General features: G+C 42.2%; 1 protein-coding gene across 1 annotated transcript in view; it reads left to right on the top strand.

Moving 5' to 3' along the window:
- LOC122792793 (AF4/FMR2 family member 1-like) overlaps window positions 1–22,256 on the top strand; it is a 632,549-nt gene extending 610,293 nt beyond the window's left edge. Inside the window, exon 5 of the mRNA XM_044060362.1 lies at window positions 22,233–22,256. Within this exon, the coding sequence (XP_043916297.1) occupies window positions 22,233–22,256 (24 nt within the window). The remainder of the gene's footprint in view (window positions 1–22,232) is intronic.
- The last annotated feature ends 206 nt before the right edge of the window (window positions 22,257–22,462 follow it).

Genomic DNA, 22,462 nt, shown 5'->3' with positions numbered 1-22,462 from the left:
TGTGAAAAAGAGACAGGAGGAGAGTGAACAAGCAGTTTGGCAGTAGAAAAACAAATCAGTGGTGAGGATCAAATCAAAATTAAATGTTTCCTTAAGCAGATATTTTGTTTGACACAATTTGATAATGCCATGGGGTGAATCTCCACACATTGGAGTCTGTCCTTTTGGTTAAGGTACCATTCTGCAATGTATTATATGAAAATTATGATAAAATGGAAACACTTCTAAGAGTGCTTCAAAGTGTGTGATGAAAATAATGAAGGCTAACTATAGAATTTTTTTTTTTGTTTGGCTCAGAACATGAATGAAAAAAGTTTAGTTCGGAGCTGCTGAAGTACATAAAATTCATTTAGTGAAAATGTTTAACTACAGAGTGCGAGACTGTTGAAGACATTAAAAAATACATAGATGAAAGAAATGTTTAAACTTTGAGATGAGAAACAACATTGATTTATAAAAATAAATGGAGAAATCAAACATTTAACTAGTGCATTTAGTGTGGCTGGTCACAGTGGAGAGTACTAAAGTACTTTGGAGGTATCCAAAGGCAAGTTTATTATATGAATCAAAGGAACATACTAATAAGTGAATGCAATAAAAAAAAAAAAATTCACTCAATATGGGTAACAAGTACATGTAGTAAAGAGCTGCCATTGAATTGTATGAGTATAAAAAAGATGTTTTTGGGTGGACTTTAGGGAAAGAGCTGACAATGAAGTCAGAAATGTTTTTGATACAAATGGGAATATGTAAAATGAAAATATTTTGGTAAAAAATAATAAGCAGTTAAATAATTGAAATGATGAAAGTTGTAAAGACAATTAAGTAATACTGGAGGAGGGAGAAGAAATGGAAGGTGGAGAGGTTGTGGAAGATATACAGACAAAAAAATGAACATATGAATGTCAACTTGTTGCAAAATAGATTTAGTAGGTTGCAAACAGGAGATGGTGTTGGGGAGGATGAGATGAAGGTAAGAGTAATAACAGGAAAAGAGTTGTCTTCTTTCGGCTGTTTCCGTTAGGGGTTGCCACAGCAGATCAACTGCTTCCATTTCTTCATGGACTCTGCATCTTGCTCTGTCACACCAACCACCTGCATGTCCTCTCTCACCACATCCATAAACCTTATCTTAGGCCTTCATCTTTTCCTGTTACCTGGCAGATTCATCCTTGGCGTCTTTTTCCCAATATACTCTGCATCCCTTCTCAGCACATGTCTAAACCAATGTAATCTTGCCTCTCTGGCTTTCTCTCCAAACCTTCCAACCTGGGCTGACCCTCTAATATACTTATTTCTAATCCTGTCCATCCTCGTCACACCCAGTGCAAATCTTAACATCTTCAACTCTGCCACGTCAAGCTCTGACTCCTGCCTTTTTGTCACTGCCACTGTCTTCAACCCATATAACATAGCTGGTCTCACTACCCTCTTGTAGACCTTCCCTTTCACTCTTACTGGTGCTCGTCTGTCACAAATCACTCCTGACACTCTTCTCCACCCACTCCATCCTGCCTGTACTCTCTTCTTCACCTCTCTTCCACACTCACCATTACTCTGAACTGTTGATCCCAAGTATTTAAACTCATTCACCTTTGCCAACTCTACTCCCTGCATCCTCACCATTCCTCTACCCTCCCTCTCATTCACACACACACATATTCTGTCTTAGTCCTGCTGACCTTCATTCCTCTTCTGTCTAGAACATATCTCCACCTCTCCAGGGTCTCCTCCACCTGTTCCCTACTCTCACTACAGATCACAATGTCATCTGCAAACATCATAGTCCACAGCGACTCCCGTCTGATCTCGTCTGTCAACCTGTCCATCACCATTGCAAATAAGAAAGAGCTCAGAGCTGATCCTTGATGTAATCCCACCTCCACCTTAAACGCATCCGTCACTCCCACCGCAGACCTCACTGCTGTCACACTACCCTGGTACATATCCTGTACCACTCTTACATACTTTTCTGACACTCCCGACTACCACAACTCTTCTCTAGGCACCCTGTCATATTCTTTCTCTAAATCCACAAGGACACAATGCAACTCCTTCTGACCTTCTCTGCACTTCTCCATCAACACTCTTAGAGCAAAAATCGCATCTGTAGTGCTCTTTCCTGGCATGAAACTATACTGCTGATTACTGATCATCACCTCCCTTCTTAACCTAGCTTCCACTACTCTTTCCCATAACTTCATGCTGTGACTGATGAAGTTTAATCCCTCTGTAGTTACTACAGCTCTGCACATCACCCTTATTCTTAAAAATTGGTATCAAAACACTTTCTCCATTCTTCAGGCATCCTCTCACTTTCCAAGATTTCATTAAACAATCTAGTTAAAAACTCCACTGCCATTTCACCTAAACACCTCCATGCTTCCACAGGTATGTCATCTGGACCAACAGCCTTTCCGTTCTTCATCCTCTTCATAGCTGTCTTTACTTCCTCCTAACTAATCCACCGCACATCATCCAACCTTCTCTCCCTCTCATTCTCTTCATTCATCAGCCCCTCAAAGTACTCTTTCCATCTGCTCAACACACTTTCCTCGCTTGTGAGTATGTTTCCCTCATTATCCTTTTTCACCCTTACCTGCTGTGCACATCTTTACTAGCTCGGTCCCTCTGTCTAGCCAATCGTTACAGGTCCTTTTCTCCCTCCTTAGTGTCCAACCTTTTATACAACTCTTCATACGCCTTATCCTTAGCCTTCGCCATGCACCTCATCTCCTTATACCCTTGTCTACTTTCTTCATCTCTCTGACAATCCCACTTCTTCGCCAACCTCTTTCTCTGTATACACTCCCGTACTTCTTCACTCCACCACCAGGTGTCCTTGTCCTCCTTCCTCTTTCCAGATGTCACACCAACCACCTTTCTAGCCATCTCTCTTACTAGCTCTGCTAACAGGAAAAGAGTAAGGGCTAGAAAAAGGAAAAGTAAGATGGCAGCCTTTTGGTAAAAGAAAAAAGTAAATGGATAATTTAAAATTAACAGAATTCAATGTAAACAATATAATTAATGGCAGAAGAGGACTAACAAGGTATTGTGAAAATGTGTTTTCAAATCCCAGTTTTACTTAAAAGGTAATTTTATAATACATTCATTGATCAGAGTTGCATGTTCTATAACACATAATAAGTTAGTACAGCTAGTTTATCAAAGAATTAGTGCTACAGTTTTGTAACCTCAGACTGAATTATTTAACAACAATTGCAGTCATGTTATGTTTCTCTCTCTCTCTCTCTCTCTCTCTCTCATATACAGTATTTCCCCGAAAATAAGATCGGGTCTTATACTCTTTTCCCCCGCTGAAATAAGCATTAGGGCTTATCAGGGGATACATTATTTACCACCCCCCCATACAACAATCTACATTTATTCATGTACACAAATCGACATTTAGTCATGTACACAAATTGACATTTATTTGGTACTTTTCTGTTATTGGACAACAGTTCTAAGTAACGAGTTAACAGTTGTGTGAGAATTCTACATAAACAGTGCAACAAGCATTTCAACTTCAGAATATTTACACCTTGGCTTTCACAGTGCAATATTTCATGCTTAACAGAAAGTGCAGAAAAATCTCAGTACATGTGTATTGGAGGAGGGGAATAAAGCTGAAAGCAGAAGCAGTCCATTCTGTTGTCCCGATAATGGAAAAGTTAGTCATGTCATCTTCTTCTGGAACATTGTCATAAGTCTCCAACCCTTGAATTCCGGCCTGAATTTCTTGCAACTCCATTTCCTGTAAACCATTGGCCCCAATCTGTTATGCCTAGCAACAGAGCTCTCCTTAAATGAGCACTGCTTGTCCAAGTAGCCTGTTTGTAGTGCATTGGCAACACAGCTGTCAGTGATTTTATCCCATGAATTTTTCACCCAAGTCACGACCTCTTGCAGGCTAGGCTTCACAAAGTTTCCATGCTGATTTCTCTCCATTCTGTTTTCAATGTAGTCATTGAGTTCTATTCGCAAATGGTCCTTGAATGGCTTGTTTATTGCAATATCAAGAGTCTGCAGATAAGCAGTCATTCCTGCGGGAATCATTATTTGATGTATTCTTTTCCGTGTAAGGAATTTCTTCATGTGTTTAGCGTGGGTGAGTGCTGGCTGAATCCCAGACTAGCAGACCACTTTCGCCACCTCGCTAAACAAGTGGCAGCATTACATCAACCCACTTCCTTATAACTGCTTATGTGCACCAAGCTTTTTCGGTTTCAAGAATGTAAATGCCTGAAACATTTTCAGTCTTTCTTGCCCTTACTAATGATTAGAGGTGGGGTTTTCTTTCCATCTAGATGAATTGTCAGAATACAGGTAATATGTGCACTCTCATAACCAGTGGAGGGAATGTAGATTGATGAGGCACCACTCTGATCAATTGTTGTTTGAGATCTTTGGCCCATAAACACTGCAGTTTCATCCATAACAATCATGTTGGAGAGTTGGTATTTAGAAAAGTCGATGCCATCAACAAAGGACTTGAACCCAAGTGCACGTTTAATAATGTCAGTATCTTCTAGCTTGAACAGTGTTGTTGATTTTTTAGAGACGGTTCATATCGCTGATGGAAACCATCTAACCAGCCAATGTTGTGATGCTTTGAATTCTTCTGGGGATATTTCTAACTGTGGTGCACAAAACCAAAGCCTTTGCTCTCCTGTTAGCAATCCAGTCACAGATGATGTCTTCCAGCTCAGGAAATAATGGTTGCCGACCTGAGCCACACTTGAACTTCTTAGCATTTCCCTTGTCAGACTGTTGACTGAGGTTATCATATGCTGCATGCCATTTTCAGACCATTCGGAGATCTAACTTCTTCTCTTTGCAGAAGGCAGTCAGATTCTTTCCCCGTGAGTCCTTCATGATTCCTTTCTTGTACTCTATGGAATAGCTTTTTCTTTTTGCACTCATCTTGTCTGGGGGGGGGGTTAATTGAAGACTTACGAGACCAGAGTGGCCACATAAAATGGCGATGGTTAAGAAGACACAACCACAGATGTTCGTTATCAAGTGCGTGTGCTTTACGCATGTTTTCTGTACTTTGACCAATCAAAGTACACCTGCCAGTGTTTATGAGCCAAGGATCTCAACTGTAAAGTGTGAGTGATGATTAGTGTTACAGTAAGAATCATGGAGGACTCCCAGGGAAAGAATCTTACGACGTCCTGCAAAGGGAAGAAGTTGGGTGTCTGAATGGTCCAAAAATTGGGAGCAGAGTACGATAACCTCAGTCAACGGGTGTCAATAATATTATTTTATAATTCAACACGTCCGTCGTGTGTTGTTGACTATCTTAACTGGGGCTTATTTTTGGGGTAGGGCTTCTATCATGACCACCCTGGAAAACCATGCTAGGCCATATTCTCTGGTTAGGTCTTATTTATGAAGTAATACGGCAGCAGTAAGGCTAGAAAGCCTCTGTTTGTGAAATACAAGTTCCAAGACCAAGGACTATTAGATCTAGAGAAAATAATGTGCAGTGACACCTAATATTTTAATGCAGATATTCTAGTATCACCAAATATGCCTTTTACATAAGGCTATTTGTTTAAGATCACCTATAAGAAATGTTTATTTGTGATTTACACAGTAGAGCTGAATTACGAGTTTACTGCTTTTTTTAATTTCTGTATGTGCTTACTTATGTACACATCTCTATAACTTGTCTTGGATGCAAAGTCAGTCAGGAGGATTCAGTAAACTGCATGTATGCTTTGGAAGAAGCCTACACAGAGTTTACATGTTTGTGCGGTGAGCAGCTGTGCTGATTACATGGCTCCACACTACGTTCAAATGTAAACAAGCACAGTTTCATCACTGGCAACAGTGTTGCCATCCAGTAAACCATGTAAAGCAACATGGATAGAGAACTTGTTGACAGTAGAACAAACTGAGTTGATGGGGTTGTGTGGAATGCCAAAATGATTATTTTAGTAATGTGTATGGTCCAAACACAGTACAGGACAGTGTGTGCAGAGTATTTTGAAATCTCAGTCCAGGCATTCTGTGCAAAAGTTGTGTAGATGATCTGTAAGGGTACATGGACCGCCATTTAAAATAAACAGTCATGAGAAGTTTGGGTTACTTGCGTATTATCGCAACCACATTTTTGTGGTTGCGTTAATACTTATGTTGGCCTGAAAAGGAGTATGGGAATCAGCGTAAGATGTAATTTTAACGGCTGTATTAACAGCAGGAAAGTTTGTTGGTCTTACAATGCGGAAGTTAAACAACCATGAAAGTTACACATGCACTGTTCAGTCGGATCGGCTGCTGTTGTACTGTTTCAAGGATTACTTGAAGTCTGAATAGTTTTTAATTGGCTGAGTTGCTGTGCTTGGCTAAAACTATTTAATGTGCAATGAGTTACATTATCGTATGTTACCATTTGAACTGAATAGCTGCTATTTTATGAAAATGTACTTGGATTTCAATATGCCTTCCCTCTCTCTTCTGCTTCCGTACCTCTACTAATTTTCCGGATTCTGACTGATCCCTACTGGCAGTTTCGTTTCTATCCCTCTTCCCACTCACATTACTGCTACTCATGTCAGTGTAGTTTAAAACGGACATTATATTTTTTAGCATGTGGTTTGGCCTTCACACTACAGAAATATATATATATTTTTTATAATACTGGTTGGCATATTGGCAAACACGCATTTCAAGTACCCCCCTCCAGTTGTAAACTAGGTCAGAAATTCTACTGTACTTTACAGTTCTTAGCACCTTCTTTTCCTTGACTGTACCCAAGTGTTTTTTGAGATTTTGGTACTTGCGTATTATCGCAACGGATGTAAAGCTATGTAACATTATACTGGATAGAAATTCCGTGCTGATTTTTGTCTTGCATTTAAGTGAGAGAAAAATGTTTTCAAGTGGCGATATCTACCAGTTTACAAATCTGGTTGCGATAATATGTAAGTACCGAAGTTTGTGTATTGAATAGTGACAAACAGATGAACTGTAGGAATGAATACAGGGAAAGAGGACAGGTGAAACATTGTAATGTATAGCAGATGAGGGCATGTAAATGGAAGACAGTTGTAGCAGGAACATTAATCACATATCAGCATGGTATAGTATGAACTGCACAGAGAAAATGTATATTATATGACTGTCAGACAAGGTGACATAACAATCAAGAAGCTGTCTTTGTGAGATAAGCATCCTGACAAGAATAGTGCAGAGGACGTCTATCAGGATTATTGCATACAATTGGGGTTGGGTGCATATTGTGAAGCTGTGCAAACTGATTTGCCTGAATACGAGTGTAATGTCAGCAGAGGTCTCCAACAAGTGAGACACAGTTACAGGCTCATGGACAATATCACAATAATACCACCAGTAATCCCACATTTCTGACATAACATATGTGATTTAGAGTGATCATAGATGATTCTGCGTGAACATACTTTACAACTATTATGACATCAGCAATCTATGTGGGTAATCAAGCACACTGTTCTGACACTGTAACATCTGCTGGAGGTGTTAGGAGGGAACACTGATATACCTGTATATGACATTATGATCAATCCAGTCTAGTTGACTGGTGTGCATGACATATATATGGCACATTCCACTGTCATGAATGTAACTCATGCCATCAATTTTGTCAAACAGCTATATATGTACTGTATGCATCACCAGAACAGGTATCACACATGCATCTGGTGTAACACCTTGATGGGTGTAATACACCATCAGACAGTAATGTTTATGTAACTAAATATACCTAGGTATGACCAATGAGATGTGTGACAGTTCATTGTGGCAAAGGTGGTGCACTTCAGTTACACATCACTGGAAGATGTGTAGGGAGGTACATGAATATGGGTGCATTGTACTGCATTACTGGTGTGATGAAGGCTGTGAACCATGGAGGTATTGTGGCCTTTGATATGGATGCCTTTCACATACTCAGTAGTTGTGCAGACTACTCCCTTGCACGTAACACTATGGCCGTATGCTGGTGGACGTTTCACATACAATCTACCCAAGGACAAAGGTCACATACCAGTTGGTCTGCTTATGGGGTGGGATGTCTACATAAACCTTGGGTTAGTTTGTTTTCATAACGTAAAAAATCCTCCCATGTTTTTGTTTCATTTCATTTGTTGTCATGACCATGGCAGCAATCTTTGGTGTGTGTTGATACTGTGTGTATTACACTAATATCACAGTTGGAGTCAATGATTGCCCACAATCTGTAGTCCTCCAGACAGCTGTTTGGACACATGATGTATATGTTATTTGTGACATCTTTGACTTAAATAGTTGACAGGAAAGAGCCTAGCAGACAGTCCTGATGTTTGGACCTGATCATTGGACCAGAGATATGGGTCACTTCACACATTTCAACATATTTAGATGCCACGTATGTGATCCAGTGATCTCCCTATTTGGTGATATAGGTGTTTATGACTACATCTGACAGTGTTGAGTTAATACCGCAGTGTGGATTTATTTCAAATGCCTTGGCCTGGTCAAGTTCCATGGGATGATAGTGTTGTCATCATGTATGCCCTTGATGACCTCTTTGAGGACATCTAACAGATGTAACCGACATGGATGTAGCATTAACAACTCATGTCTGTTGCACATAGCTGGGATATTACTAGTGTCCATTTAGAAAAGGTTCATGATGATATGTTGGTCTACTTCATAGATAGAGATGTGTCTAGACATGCATGCATCAGGTGCTGTCCCTCCAACTCAGGTGGATGCATGTTGAGGTACACCCTTCTAAGGGAACATAGCCCATGTGGAGGGTGTGTTGAAGTGTGTTTATCCAACCATGTCAGGAAGGCGTATGTGCTGAGTCATGCTCACTGATTTTGTGCGATAGCCCTTGATGAAGGTAAGATGGTGCATACTGCCTATCTTGATCTGGCCTAGGGTTTTGACACAATCCCCCACTCAGGTATCATTGAGAAACTGTCCCAGCTGGGGATTAACATGTATATCATTAGATGGTTAACCAGCTGGCTCACCAACAGAATGCATACTGTGAAAGTTGGTGAATCAACCTGTACCAGTAGCACTGTCACCATTGACATACCCCAGGGATCTGTGCTTGGCCCTTTACTGCGTGGAATCTGTTTCTCGACAGTTCAGGCTAAAGTATATGGCCTTTGGCTTACCATGTTTGCTGATTCTTGCATACTGTGTGCAATCATTGAGTCCACCAATGATGATAACACTACAAGAGGGGCTAACACAGACAAATGATTGATGCCAAAGCCACACAGTATACAAATAAATGCAAGCAATGTGACTTTATTTTGGCCTTTTGCAAAGTTTAATTCCCAACTAATTACAGCATTGACTACCATCCCCTTGTGCTGAAACACAATGGTGCAAGACCTGGTAACACACATAGATAGCAATCTGAACTTCGACCACCAAGTGTCTACAGTGGTATGGAAAGATTATGTCGTGCACCTTATAAGTCAGGCCATCGTATCCAGATCTGAGAATGATATAACACCACTGTACTCGAACCTTATCACAACACTGATGGAGTATAATGACTTTATTTGCATGTACCTCACCAGACACCTGCAGCAGCTGGAGAGACCATAGGTGTTTCTTACCAAGAAAATACAGGGCCTACAAAAACCATGCTATGATGTATATGGATAGACTGAAAGCCCTGTTAATGTAATCTGTATTGTATAGGATGACGTGACTAGTGCCTGGCCTCCAGGCCAGTCTCTGACCATGCCCTGATGGGAATACTGCATATCCACTGATCAGCTATAGCTGGTGACAACAGAGTCTGGTGAGAGGAATATAGTAATAGCAGTGTCCCAGATGCTGGTATAAAAGGCTGCCTGTAATTTCAAGCAAGTGCACAAACACGCGCGTGCTCACACACACACACACCTCAGTTGACTGCAGTAAGAACAGAACCCCTGCCTATCTATGTACATGGACTAGAGAACACATTACTTCACACAAGCTCCTTGGCACAATACTGACACTTACAAAGCTGCAGGACAAGTTATGGTGGATGTCATCAGCAGTGGATGTTGGAGAGAATATGTTGGGAAGCCTGCATTAAATGGATGTATAGGCATGTTCAACTGTCAAGATATTTCAAGTTCTGCAAGTTACCAGATTGATGTTTGCCCAATGTGTAGTATGTGGTGGTTGTGTTCCAGTGTGCAGGTATACTTTGAGACAGCTTTACAAACTGTATGCAAATCGGTGTGCACATTACTTCAAGTATTTGAAAATCTAAATGTCTATTGTCATTCTAAAGATGTGCATAGTATACAACGCATTTGTTATTAATTTATGTACTGCAGTTGATATTTTTGTGAACAAGTTCTGAGAGATTAGAGTTGCAGTGCATGGGGGAACTAAGACATGGCTGCATTGCAAATATGTGACACTTTCTTAGATAGGGTCTTTATTTTTTTGTTTCTAAATGGACAGTAAACAAAAGTAATACATTCTATTATTTATATAGTGAAAATGCAAGCAGCGGGTTTGCATGATGGTTGGCAAAGTGTTTGTGCATGTGAGATGCACATTTCCAATCCTTTCCCTGTTTGTGCGCAGTTTAGTGTGCAAATGCGAGGCTCATTGCTAAAATTATGAGAGTTAGTATTGATTGTATGAAACACATCTGCTGCTTAGCTGACTCTGTAGCAGCAGGTGTAAATGTATTGACACATCATTTCTTTTTGAGCCTAGATGATATAAGGTTTGAATCCAGGTGTATGGAATACTTTTAAAGAAGCAATGATAAAGCAATGAAATTATTCTTTGTACTGCATTCACCATGTATTACAGTATGTTGACGTAGCAAAGCATGTTTAAGTGGTAATTGCACCAGAGAAGGGCCATTCACTGCCAACTGACACTGGTGAGTGATGCAAAACTCTGGGCAAACTGAGGCCAAAATGTGAAGGGCTCCATTGCTTTGTTTGGTATTTGTGTGTGATTCTATTTTTTGACCATGTTATAGGTGTTAAAATGGGATTGATAGATACGTGGTAAAATGGGGAACAAGCAGGGGGAAGAACAAAGGGAAAATAATACATGAATGTTCAGGAGGGAGGTAGGAAAGAACCATAGATCTGAAGTAGTTTACTTCATTTGCTCTTTAACCTGTGGGTCATCGGATCCACATCGGATCTGACACGGCCGTATTTTCCAGCTGTAGCTCTGAGCTCCATGCTCTTTCCCTTACCCATAATGCTCCCCTGTCTCCCTTCAGATCTCGTTTGCCACCTGAGAGGAAGCAACGTGGTCTGAGCTCCAGAGCATTTATGAGTTTTTTCTGAAGTAGTAATTTGTCCCTTTTTGGCCTTTCTTTACCTCTTTTGCTTTCAACCCTTTTCTATACCTTTTCGGGATTCAATGTAGTGCAAAAAAAAAAAAGTAAGTAGGCTTTCCCCTGTTTCCTTTCTGTGTGGTGCATGTGTGTGTGCGTTGGGCCAACTAAGGCATAGCTAATGCCCTGACGTCAGGCTTCAAAAGGTGCACAGAGTGTGGCCATAAACTTTCTCTGGCAGATGGCCACACTCTGTGTGTGGTTTGCTTGGGGGTGCCTCACCTCCAGTCCCCCTGTACTATTTGCACTGGGTTAAATCCCAGGGCACTTAAGGACAGGCAAGACAAACTGATCTTTAAGGGCCTGTTGCCCTCTTCTGTTGGGACTGGAGCGGGCACCTTCTGGCCATTGTTTAGACCTATCACTCCTTCTCCAATCTGACCTGTGGTTTCGGAATCATTAGATCCGAGGACGATCAGAGTCAAGGGGTCAGCGCCGACGGTACTCTGTACCTCAATGCCGGCCAGTGCCTTGAGTGTGTCAGATCTGACTAGATCGGTTCCGAGCTGTCGGAGCCGTAGCCTTGAGATCTGATCCGAGGGAGTGCTCTCTGCTCCGAGCTTGTCAGAGAGAAACATTCCCCTCTGTGTCTCAGCTCCATCCCCAGGAGGTCCATTCCCCCTCGGCATTTGACATGGTGGAGAGGGTTCTTGCAGGGTCAAGGCCTCTGACCATATTGTCTTCGGAGTCCATCCAGACCCCCCTGGCCTTGAGTTTCAGCCATCTTGCCCTCTCAGGGACATCCTGTTTGTGAGACCTCCCCAGACAGTCTCCCTGAGGAGGTCCCCCCCACAAGTATACCTGTAAAAGGAGGCAATTGGGCTCTCCTCCAGAGTCCCTCACCGAAGACATGGACCTGGATGAAGGGGAAGATTCCCCAAGATCACCCTCCGAGGTTGTCTCCTTTGTAGATGTCACGGCAATCCCTTGCCAAAGGGGGGGGGGTGGTCTGCCCCAAAACCAACCTGTGATGAGTCCGTGTTTCTGGAGGCATTTGGCTTGGGCCCATCTACCTCTTGGTTGTCCCTTCCAGGAACCAGCGAGGCCAGAAGATGATGTAGTATGCAAGTATCAGGTGTTTTCCCAGAATGCTCAGGACTTGCCTTCCCCCAGAGGCAGAGGTGGATATGATGGACACCGCCTTAGAGACAGATGGGTCCTAAGAATTTTGGGTCCTGAGAAACTTTCTCGGATAAACCTGGGCAGCAGCCCTGAGGGGTTGCCCGGCTGTCCATCTCTGGAGGCAGTCAGGGGTTGCTTGTCACTACACCCACTAGCATGGGAGTCCATCAGTACAGATCAGTGGATGCTGCAAGGCATATCCAGAGGATATTTCATTCTCAAGGATCCTCCTCCATCCAACAAAGCCCTCCCAGATGTTCCACCCATGCAGCGGGAGGAGGCAGCAGTGCAGGTAGACTCACTGCTAAGAAAATGAGTCATCCAAATGGCCCCTCCAGGTCAGTCTGGATCCAGGGTTTATTCCATGTTCTTATTAGTGCCAAAAAAGATGGGAGACCTCAGACCAGTATTGGATCTGTCCAAATTGAACCTATCAGTAACCAAGACAAAATTCTTGATGGTCACAACTCAGTCTATCCTGCCCTATCTGAAGGCCAGAGACTGGATGTGCTCGATCGACTTCCAAGATGCATACTATCACATCAAGATGGACAGGTGCTCGCAGAGGTTCCTTCACTTCTGACTGGGAGCCAATCACTACCAATTTTGAGCCGTCCCCTTTGGTCTCACCACAGCCCACCAGGTGTTCACCAGGGTAATGGCAGTAGTAGTGGCACACCTGAGGCTTCAGGGCATTCAGGTCTTTCCGTACCTGGATGATTGGGTCTTTACTGCCCCTTCAGAGCATCTACTAGGTCAGGTCAGGGACCCCTTCCTTCAGCTAGCCAACAAGTTGGACATTAGAATCAATATGAACAAGTCTGCTCATCTCCTGGTTCAGATTTTAGATTTCATCGGGGCATGGCTGGACACAATAAAAACAAAGGTGTTCCTCACATCAGATAGAATACGCAGCTTGAGGTTACACATCTTACACATTCTTCAGACCCATTTACCAACAGCCAAAGCAGTGTTAAGGGCTCTAGGTTCCATGACGGCCACAATAAATCTTCTTCCAATGGTGCACCTTTATATGAGGGTGCTGCAGTGGACACTTGCAGTTTAGTGGTCGGTGTTAGACCTTCCATTGTCTTTTCCAGTGAGAATTTCAAAAGCATGCAGGGACTCCCTTTGGTGGTGGATTCAGTCCCTGGATCTCCTCAAGGGATGTCCATTGAGGAGATCCCTTGAGGAGATCCAGGGACTGAATACACTCAAGGGATGTCCATTTCAACCCGCTTTCCCCAAGACCACTGTGACCACGGATGCCTCCCTACTAGGGTGGGGAGGCACTGCTCAGGAAGGACAGTCAAAGGCATGTGGTCCCCTTCCGAGACCTATCTCCACATCAGTGTTCTAGAGATGAGAGCGGTTCTTCTTGCGTTGCAGGCCCTTCATGCTCATCTTCCTCTGGGAACGATTGCAATTGAGACGGACAATATGTCAGTGGTCTGGTATATTAGCAAAGAAGGGGGAACCAGATCTTATCCCTTATGTCGAGAGGCCATGAGAGTGTGGGAATGGGCAACCTCCACCAGCCACTTTCTGGTGGCAACGCACATCCTGGGACAATCCAACATTCTAGTGGACAGGTTCAGCAGATCGATCCTGATACCTTTCGAATGGTGTCCGAATCCTTCAGTACTGGAACAGATCTTTCTAGAGTGGGGTCATCCTTGCTGCGATCTCTTTGCATCTCCTTCCAATGTGAAATGCAGTGAGTTTTTCACTCTGAACCCCAAACCAGGAGAAGCCCCCAGAGATGCTCTGATTCATGCTTGGCCTCCCGGACTTCTTTATGCATATCCTCCTCTTCCCCTTATGTCTACAGAAAGCCCGAAGGCTGGGGAGCACTGTGATCCTAATCACCCTTTTCTGGCCTCTAACAGGCTTGGTTTCCCTTACTCTGGTCTCATCTAGTTGTTCCACCATGGACCTTGGATCTTGTCCCGGATCTGCTCTCACATCCCTCGGGGATCCCTCATCCAGATCTGGACAGTTTGAAGCTCACTGCTTGGCTGCTCTGGTTCCCATGATTATTAAGACTCCCGATCTGTCTTCTTCTGTTAAGTCCATTCTGGTAGCGGCTCATAAATCGTCTAACAGAAAAGTCTACCATAGTAAATGGAAACGCTTTTCTATATGGGCCAATCAGAGGTCTTTGGATCCTTTCACCACTCCGCTTTCGGCAGCATTTTTCAACGGGTGCTAGTTCCTCTGTTCTTAAAGTCCAACTTGCACACCTCTCTAATTTTCATTTTGGGGTAAACATGTCTTCATTGGCTTCCTCTAAACTTTGCAAAACCTTTCTCAAAGGTGATTTTCTTCTCAGACCCCCTGGTTAAGGACCCCTCTCCACCATGGGACTTCACCTTACTGTTGCAGACATTGGTTTCTCCCCCCTTTGAGCCTGCAGCATCTGTGGATCTACAATTTTTGACTTGGAAAACTGCCTTTTTGGTTGCCATCACGTCTACTAGAAGGGTGGTGGAGCTTCATGCTCTTTCTATCAAAGTCCCTTATTTGATCTTTCATAAAGATAGAGTGTTGCTACACACTAACCCATCTTTCCTTATTAAGATAGCTTCAGAAGCAAATATTAATCAGACCATTAATTTGCCAGTATTTCTTTCCTAACTACCAGAACAAAGATGAATAGAAATTACATTTACTGGACGTGCATAGCCCGTTGAGGTTTTATCTTCAAAGGACTAACCATTTCTGCAAGTCTGATCAACTTTTTGTGTCCTATGCCAAGCCCTTCTTTGGTAAACCTGTTTCAAAAGTGGCAGTTGCTCACTCGATTTTGCAATGCATTGACCGGGCTTATTCAGAAAGAGGTTTGGCTCTACCAGGAAAAGTGAAGGCTCATTCAACCTGCTCTATGACTACGTCAGCAGCTTTTTGGTCTAGGGTCCCTTTGGATGATATTTATTCAGCTGCTACTTGGGCCTCATCTCACACCTTTATTTATCATTATAAACTGGATTTGGTCTCTAGGAGTTGAGCACCTTTTGGCTCTACAGTGTTCCGGAATATCCTTCCATGAAGGTCTCCCAAGAGTTAGGAACTCTGTCCCACAGGTTGAAGAGCAAATGAAATAAAGTACTTCAGATAAAGAATTTATGTACTCACCATAACATTCCATCTGAGTAGTTCCACTTCATTTATCTTCAACCATCTCCCTAGCCCCATCAGTCTGATGAGCCTGATCTGCAAGGCCATGGAATATATTATCATGGAACTTATAAACAAAGACATTGGCAACCTTCAAACACTGGACCCCACCCAGTTTAGGTTCATGAAGAGCCGATCTTGTCTCCTGAACCTGATTGACTTCTTTGAATCAGTCTCCAGAGCTGTGGAAGAGGGTAAGGTGGACCACACAGCCTATATGGACCTCGCCAAGGCCTTTGACACCATCCCCACTCTGGAATCCTAGATAGACTTACTAAGCTGGGCATTAATCCCTACGTCACTCGATGGGTTGCCAACTGGCTTAGTGACAGAATCCAAACTGTAAAAGTAGCTGACTCCAAATCCAGCTCCAGACAGGTGACAAGTGGAGTACCTTAGGGTTCAGTCTTGGGACCGCTCTTGTTTGGCATCTACTTCTCTAAAGTACAGGCCAACACTAAGGGACTCTGGCTAACAAAGTTTGCAGATGACTGCAAACTGGGAGCCATTACTGAATCCCCAGGTGATGTGGATACTATACAAAAGGGCCTTACATAAACAGATGCTTGGTGCCAGTGCCATGGGCTCAAGCTGAATGCCAAGAAATGTATAGTTATCCCCTTTGGGAAAAAAAAACATGTACCTGTGAATTACCACATAGGTGGCAGTACACTAAACACCGAAAGTGTGATAAGTGACTTAGGGACACAGATGGACAGTAGTCTCACCTTCGATAACCACATCACCACAACAATCAGGAAAACATTCTATGTGGCACACCTCATCACTGAGGGCTTTTCATCCAGAAAAAGAAGGTCATTGTCCCACTGTACTCATCCCTCATTAGACCCATTATAAAATACAATGCCCCATTTGATATGTACCTCTCTAGACATCTGCAACAACTGGAAAGACTGCAGAAATACCACACTAAACGAATCACAGGCCTAAAGCAGATTCCCTATTCTGACCACTTTAAAAAACTCCAGCTATACTCTGTCGCATATTGTCTACTCAGCGGCAATCTCTGCTTAATATACAAGGCCATGTCAAACCCAGAGCTGTTGGATATGCTACACTTAAAGAAATCCCAATCTCTTAGAGCTACATGCTCCAGGGATCTAAACCTTGTCATCGCAATAAACAAAACATGGTGGAGGGATAGGTTCCTGACCCAGAGACTCCCCAGACTCTGGAATAGACTGCCCATACATGTCAAGCAGAGGGCCTCTTTGGCCCTTTTCAAAAGGAACATAGACGATTGGATGGGAGAAAGAAAATTCACCCCGGAGATCACGTCAGTCGCGCTGCTAGGCAGGGGTCCAGGGAAGTAAATAGTGTGGGAAGAAAACACCAGGGAATTGTTATGGCTAGGCTTGTATAAGCCCTAAGGCCGATAGCCTAGTACCAACCTATGAACCTTATCTTTTGGGATATGACATGTCCTTTGTATTGGACGGTTATTGTTAAGATCCTTGGTCCTGCCCAGGCTAATGTTCTTTTGTGACAATTTGTGATTGATGATAAGGTGTCATTGGGTTGGGTGTCTGATACCTGTTAGGCAGCAAACTTGATCTGAAGGGAGAAGGGAGACGGGGCATTGTGGGTAAGGGGAGGAGCATGGAGATCAGAGCCATAGCTGGAAAATGTGGTCATATCGGATCCGATGTGGATCCAAAGACCCACAGGTTGAAGATAAATGAAGTAGAACTACTCGGATGGAAAGTTAGGATGAGTACATAACTTCTTTTTATCCATTTGTATAACAGTGTAAACTGAAAATATGTACAGAATATTAGCCAAAGTTTGACTGTCACCTTCACAAAGAGGGGTCACAACAATGCAATCATATTGTGTAGCCAATTGGACAAAATCAAGTTTGTCAAGAAGACACGTGTGTGAAATTTAGAGCTCTGTATGGGGCAACATTTTTTTTTGTGGGACAGGTATGCATTTTAGTTTTTTACTTCAGTAAGATAGGAATGCGGGGTAAGGTATGTTGGTATTTCTGGGTCAGGTAAGTTGGGTAGGTGAGGAAGCAAATGCAAACAAACAGACAAAAGAAGACAACAGGGATGGTGAGGGGCACAAAATGGTGGGGGACACCATGATTGGGTTGATGGAGGTGACAGTGCAAGCTCATGGCCATCAAACATGGAGCTAGTGAGAAACCAGTCCTCACCTGCAGGAGTGTCATCACTATCCCCTTACTCTATCGGTTGCAGGAGTGCTTGACGTCTTCAGCTGCTACAGCCCATGAGGGAGAGCAGCCTCTCCATCCCGTGTAGGTTTACATCAGTGGTGCTGTGCACAACCCTATACACCAACCCTGGCATCTCCTGGCAGGTAAGGAAATCCACTTCTCTGCCAGTATTACCAGAGGGTACCACAGCACCAGCTGCCAGGGTAGTGCTACTTGAGGGCACAGGTAGTGCAGGTGTAGCGGAGACAGCACTGCCAGTTTGAATCCCAGATGTGCTGGAGCCAGTGGAGTGGGGGCAGGCTGACCCACTGAGGTTGGCCTTCCTCTCTGTGCTGTGAAGCGTTTAGTGATTTGTTACAGATGGATGACATGGAGACATTTTGACAACACATAATAGAAGATAAAAAAGAGAGGTAAGTGTTGAGGTGAGAGAAAAACAGAGATAAGATTAGGGTCATCATATGTGACATATAATACATTAGCACAATTATACAATTATTTTATCTGAACGATTATATTTAAGTATACGTCCTAACAACTACAAACTATAATTACAGATTGCTCAAAATAATCCTTGCAGTGTGCATATATTGCACATATGCTTGTCCAAATATAGAGATTACAGTTAACATCAGGGCATTCATGCCACTTGCATAGAGTTTACTTTATGTAGTATTAGTAAAGAAATGCAGTATTGTATAGTTGTTACTTGTGGTATTTGAATGCACAGCCTTTGACTAGAGTTTTAGACTTGACTCCTAAAGCTGGATTGCGCTACAGAATATGAGTGACTACTTGCTTTTACAGTTAGGATATACATGCTCACTTTGCTACTACTGTATAGAAAACAAAAAAAATCTATCATTAACTTTTTAAGCTACCATAATACTTCTCTTGTGCCGCATACATACCAGCTGCTTCCCTCAGTCTCTCCAAAGGATCAGCACAAGCCTACCTATTCAACTCAGTTTCAGAATTAGCTGTGAAACGAAAAGAACAGAAGAGAATTATGCTTACCAGTCTTGCCTATATTTAACTTTCTGTGCATTATAAATTCTGTTTATTAGCATACTTATGCAGCTGTGGGATGTCACAAGTTTGAAATATCCAACCACTGGTTGAATGTATCCCTCTTGTACCTTTGTAGGTTGTTGAAGTGGTGCCTGCACTGTTCTCCAGTGCATGGGATGCCAGATGCACTAGATGCAGCCTTAGCCAAACTACTCCAAGCTTTAGACTTGCACTGGGAGCCAGAATAGACCCTGTGTAGAAGCCTTCGTCTGTGGTGCTTTACCAGGAGTCCATTAAATATTCTGGACTTATGAACACCCCACCTCTGCCTCTAAATTGGGCGCCGTCCCCTCTAATGCCAGACATGTCTAATCCCAAAAGTAGAGCAGTGGCAAATAATGATTTCCCACCAGTTTCTGTTACTGTGTTCACTGGTAGTGTGCAAACCCAAGCAACAATACCAACCATGTTTGCCCAATGTTGAGAGCAGCCATGCCAAACAGGTTAGACATCATTTTTTTTTAATTTGGAAGGTTAATCTGACACTTAACATTAGCTTTAAGGGTGTCTGGTGCTGTAACTGTTAGGTGACTTTGCAGACGAGCACTGCGGGCCTAAATTCATGACTTATCACATTTTTGATTTGGCTTTATACACTGATAAAATTGATTTTTACAGTGTGGCATTCAAACCTGTGCATAAGGGACAAAATATTTTCTTCCACAGTGGTTATTTTTCATCTTTGTCACAGAAGGGCTTCTCAGACATGGTCATGAATCATTCATAAATACAGATGACATTTTGAGGTGTTAACCATGTATGTGTATGTCCTGACAAGGTCCTTGTATATCTATGCAGATGTGTATTATTTAAGAGTGAAAGCCATCCACATCCAAATAGCAGAATTATACTTACAGAAATATAGTAGACAGTATACCCTCAGTCAAGCATCTGAACCTTCAAAATACATTGTGTCTTATCCCTCATACATACAAGTCATATCAGCTACACCATTTTATGATTATGTCTAAAATTTTATAAGTAAGAGTGAATATAATTTGAAATGGATCAACAGTAAAAAATGTCTGGAATTTCCTGTATTAGATCCCAGGACCATGTGTATGGCAGCTCTACACTTACACCTGTTGCTACTAATGTGTTGAAATAACACTTACATGTTTTTGTGCTCAGTACTATAAATTGGACTGTCACAACAGTAAAAATATGTTGCACTTTCTGTCTTAGAACCCAGGACCATCTGTATTACAGTCGTATACTTACATGTGCTGCCACAGGAATAGTTAAATGAGAGTTGCATTACTCCCTATTCATTTTTAAGTTATGTGCGTTAACCATTACGCAATGGTGCTTAGAATGTTTGCACTGTGCTCAACAGAATTAATAGAATGCATCCATTTTACAGTGTTGACTGCATCCTGTCTAGATGTGTTTGATGGCTGCAGGTGTTTGGGACGCGTGCTAACCTGCTGCATAATGTTTCTCCGAGATTATGTGCAATGGAAAGCAAAAATGGCAACAATGTATCCTTTTTTACCATTGCACTGTCAACTCCCTGTCTGCAGGTGTACTGTCTGCTTCCTGTGTGGGCCACTAGTTCAAGTTTGTGCACTGCTGAGAGTTGCACAAACAAGATAAACAAAGCTAAACTTGACATTCATTGTGTTTCTCCATTTCCTATGTTTGCTGTAAGCTGCATACTGTGCCAACACTAGCATTACAAAAAGAAAAAAAAAACACAAAAAAGGGAAAACTGAGTTAAACGAAGAAAATAATTCTCTTAAACAACACTACCAAAATTTCTCTTGGTACACACAAAGTATTTTTACACAGGTATGGATTAGAACTCTCAGTCCAATGAACCTTCAAAATACATTAAGGGTGTATTATCTGTCTTTGCCACACAAACAGCTTTGCAACAGCGAAATCATTGTGCATACAACCAGCTGCAATGTCATCCGCAGTACTAACAAAGCATATAACAGTTGTTTGTACGCGTATTCATTTAGAAGCAGTGCACTATGATCACACAACCATTTCTGACTGTTGCTTGCATAAATGCAGCTCTGTCTTATCTCTCAGTGTTTGTTCCCCATTCTTATGTTATCTGACCAGTGATCTGAGACATCCAGTTTGTAAGGAATTCTGTATCATTGTCCATAAAATGTGTGAGGATATTAAATGGTAATAATATACAGTTGTCCACAAATGAAGGGGAGGTTGGATGTTACTGAAGAGAAATTGTGAAATATGTGCTGCTTACTTGCATTTAAAACCTTGATACGATTCTTCACTTTGAGAGTCTAACCTGGCTGACACACCCAGTGGAGGTAGGGGAGTCTGAATTGCTGTTGTTTTCCTTCTCCCTATACCTGTAAGCATTCGCAGTTGCAATCCATTAGCAACAAACACTAAGGGAATACATGCACTATGTTTATATCTGCAACACTGACCCAAGTATTTGGGATTTAGCAATTCTATTGAGTTCATACCCCATATGCATCTTCAACATGCTTACAGCCCTGAATCTAAAACCACAGGAAAAGGAACCATGTAGCTAGGGAACCTGAAGGTGAGGAGACCTGTTTATATGGATAATACAGAAGACGATGTTACTTTGGGATTTATCTGCATAGAAGACTACTGATCTTGATAAGGTAAGCATGCATTTTTCAGCTATATACTGTATGCTGAAATGTCTGTTTTATATGTATGAATTTGTTAAAGTGTATCTGATAGCAAGGGCATGCTTGTCAGATCATTTCACTTTCTCCAATGCACAGCCTTAACTGTTATCACAAGTGCTGATGTTACAACTGTTTTTCTCTGTACACTCTTCTGTTATTTCTACGAAATGTAAATGCCCTATATTGTCAATGACACAGGGGTACTAGCCTTTTAGGATGGACCATACACACCTCAAAGGGAGTGCTGGCCACAGGTAGACAATATTGGCAATAGCTTAAAATGGAATGTTCCATGGTAGATCCTTACACATGTTTCAGAGGCAGTTTATTTGATAGCATGTTTGGCATTTCACTGATGCTTTGTTAGTGTAAAATGTCATGGGTGGGGAGCAAAGTTGCATTTCTGTTTTAGCACAAACAAGATTTTGCTATAGTTGCTATCCTTGTTTTATACCCAACCTTGCTGTGTGTGTGATAGTAATATGTTACAACCGCACAATTCCTTTTTATATTTGAATATATTGACTGTTTTATTTTTCTCTGGTGGGTAATAGTGAAATACTACCTTTTATTTGTTATATCAAAACAGGACTTTTATTTATGTGGTACTTATGTATATTATCATTCTTTTGTGTTTTATGTTACCTAGGACTATGGCACCCAGGGGTCCTAATCTCCAACCCCCCCTTCAATGCCCCTGAAAATTAAATTATTGTGGAAGCATTTAGGTGTCATGGTGCCTTTTTGCTTGAGAAGGGACGTGGGATTATGTCTGGCAGAAAGCAAGTTTGGCAGCAGATAATTGCCGATGTGAATGCATTAAGTGGCCAGAGCAGGCGGTATGATCAGGATAGGACCCACTGATAAGATTTTATCATC

This window comes from Protopterus annectens, chromosome 2.part0, assembly GCF_019279795.1.
Source record: "Protopterus annectens isolate FY-2018-M chromosome 2.part0, PAN1.0, whole genome shotgun sequence".
Classification (NCBI taxonomy): domain Eukaryota; kingdom Metazoa; phylum Chordata; order Ceratodontiformes; family Protopteridae; genus Protopterus; species Protopterus annectens.
The sequence above is the reverse complement of the archived record's forward strand: the minus strand, read 5'-3'. Positions and strand labels throughout refer to the sequence as shown.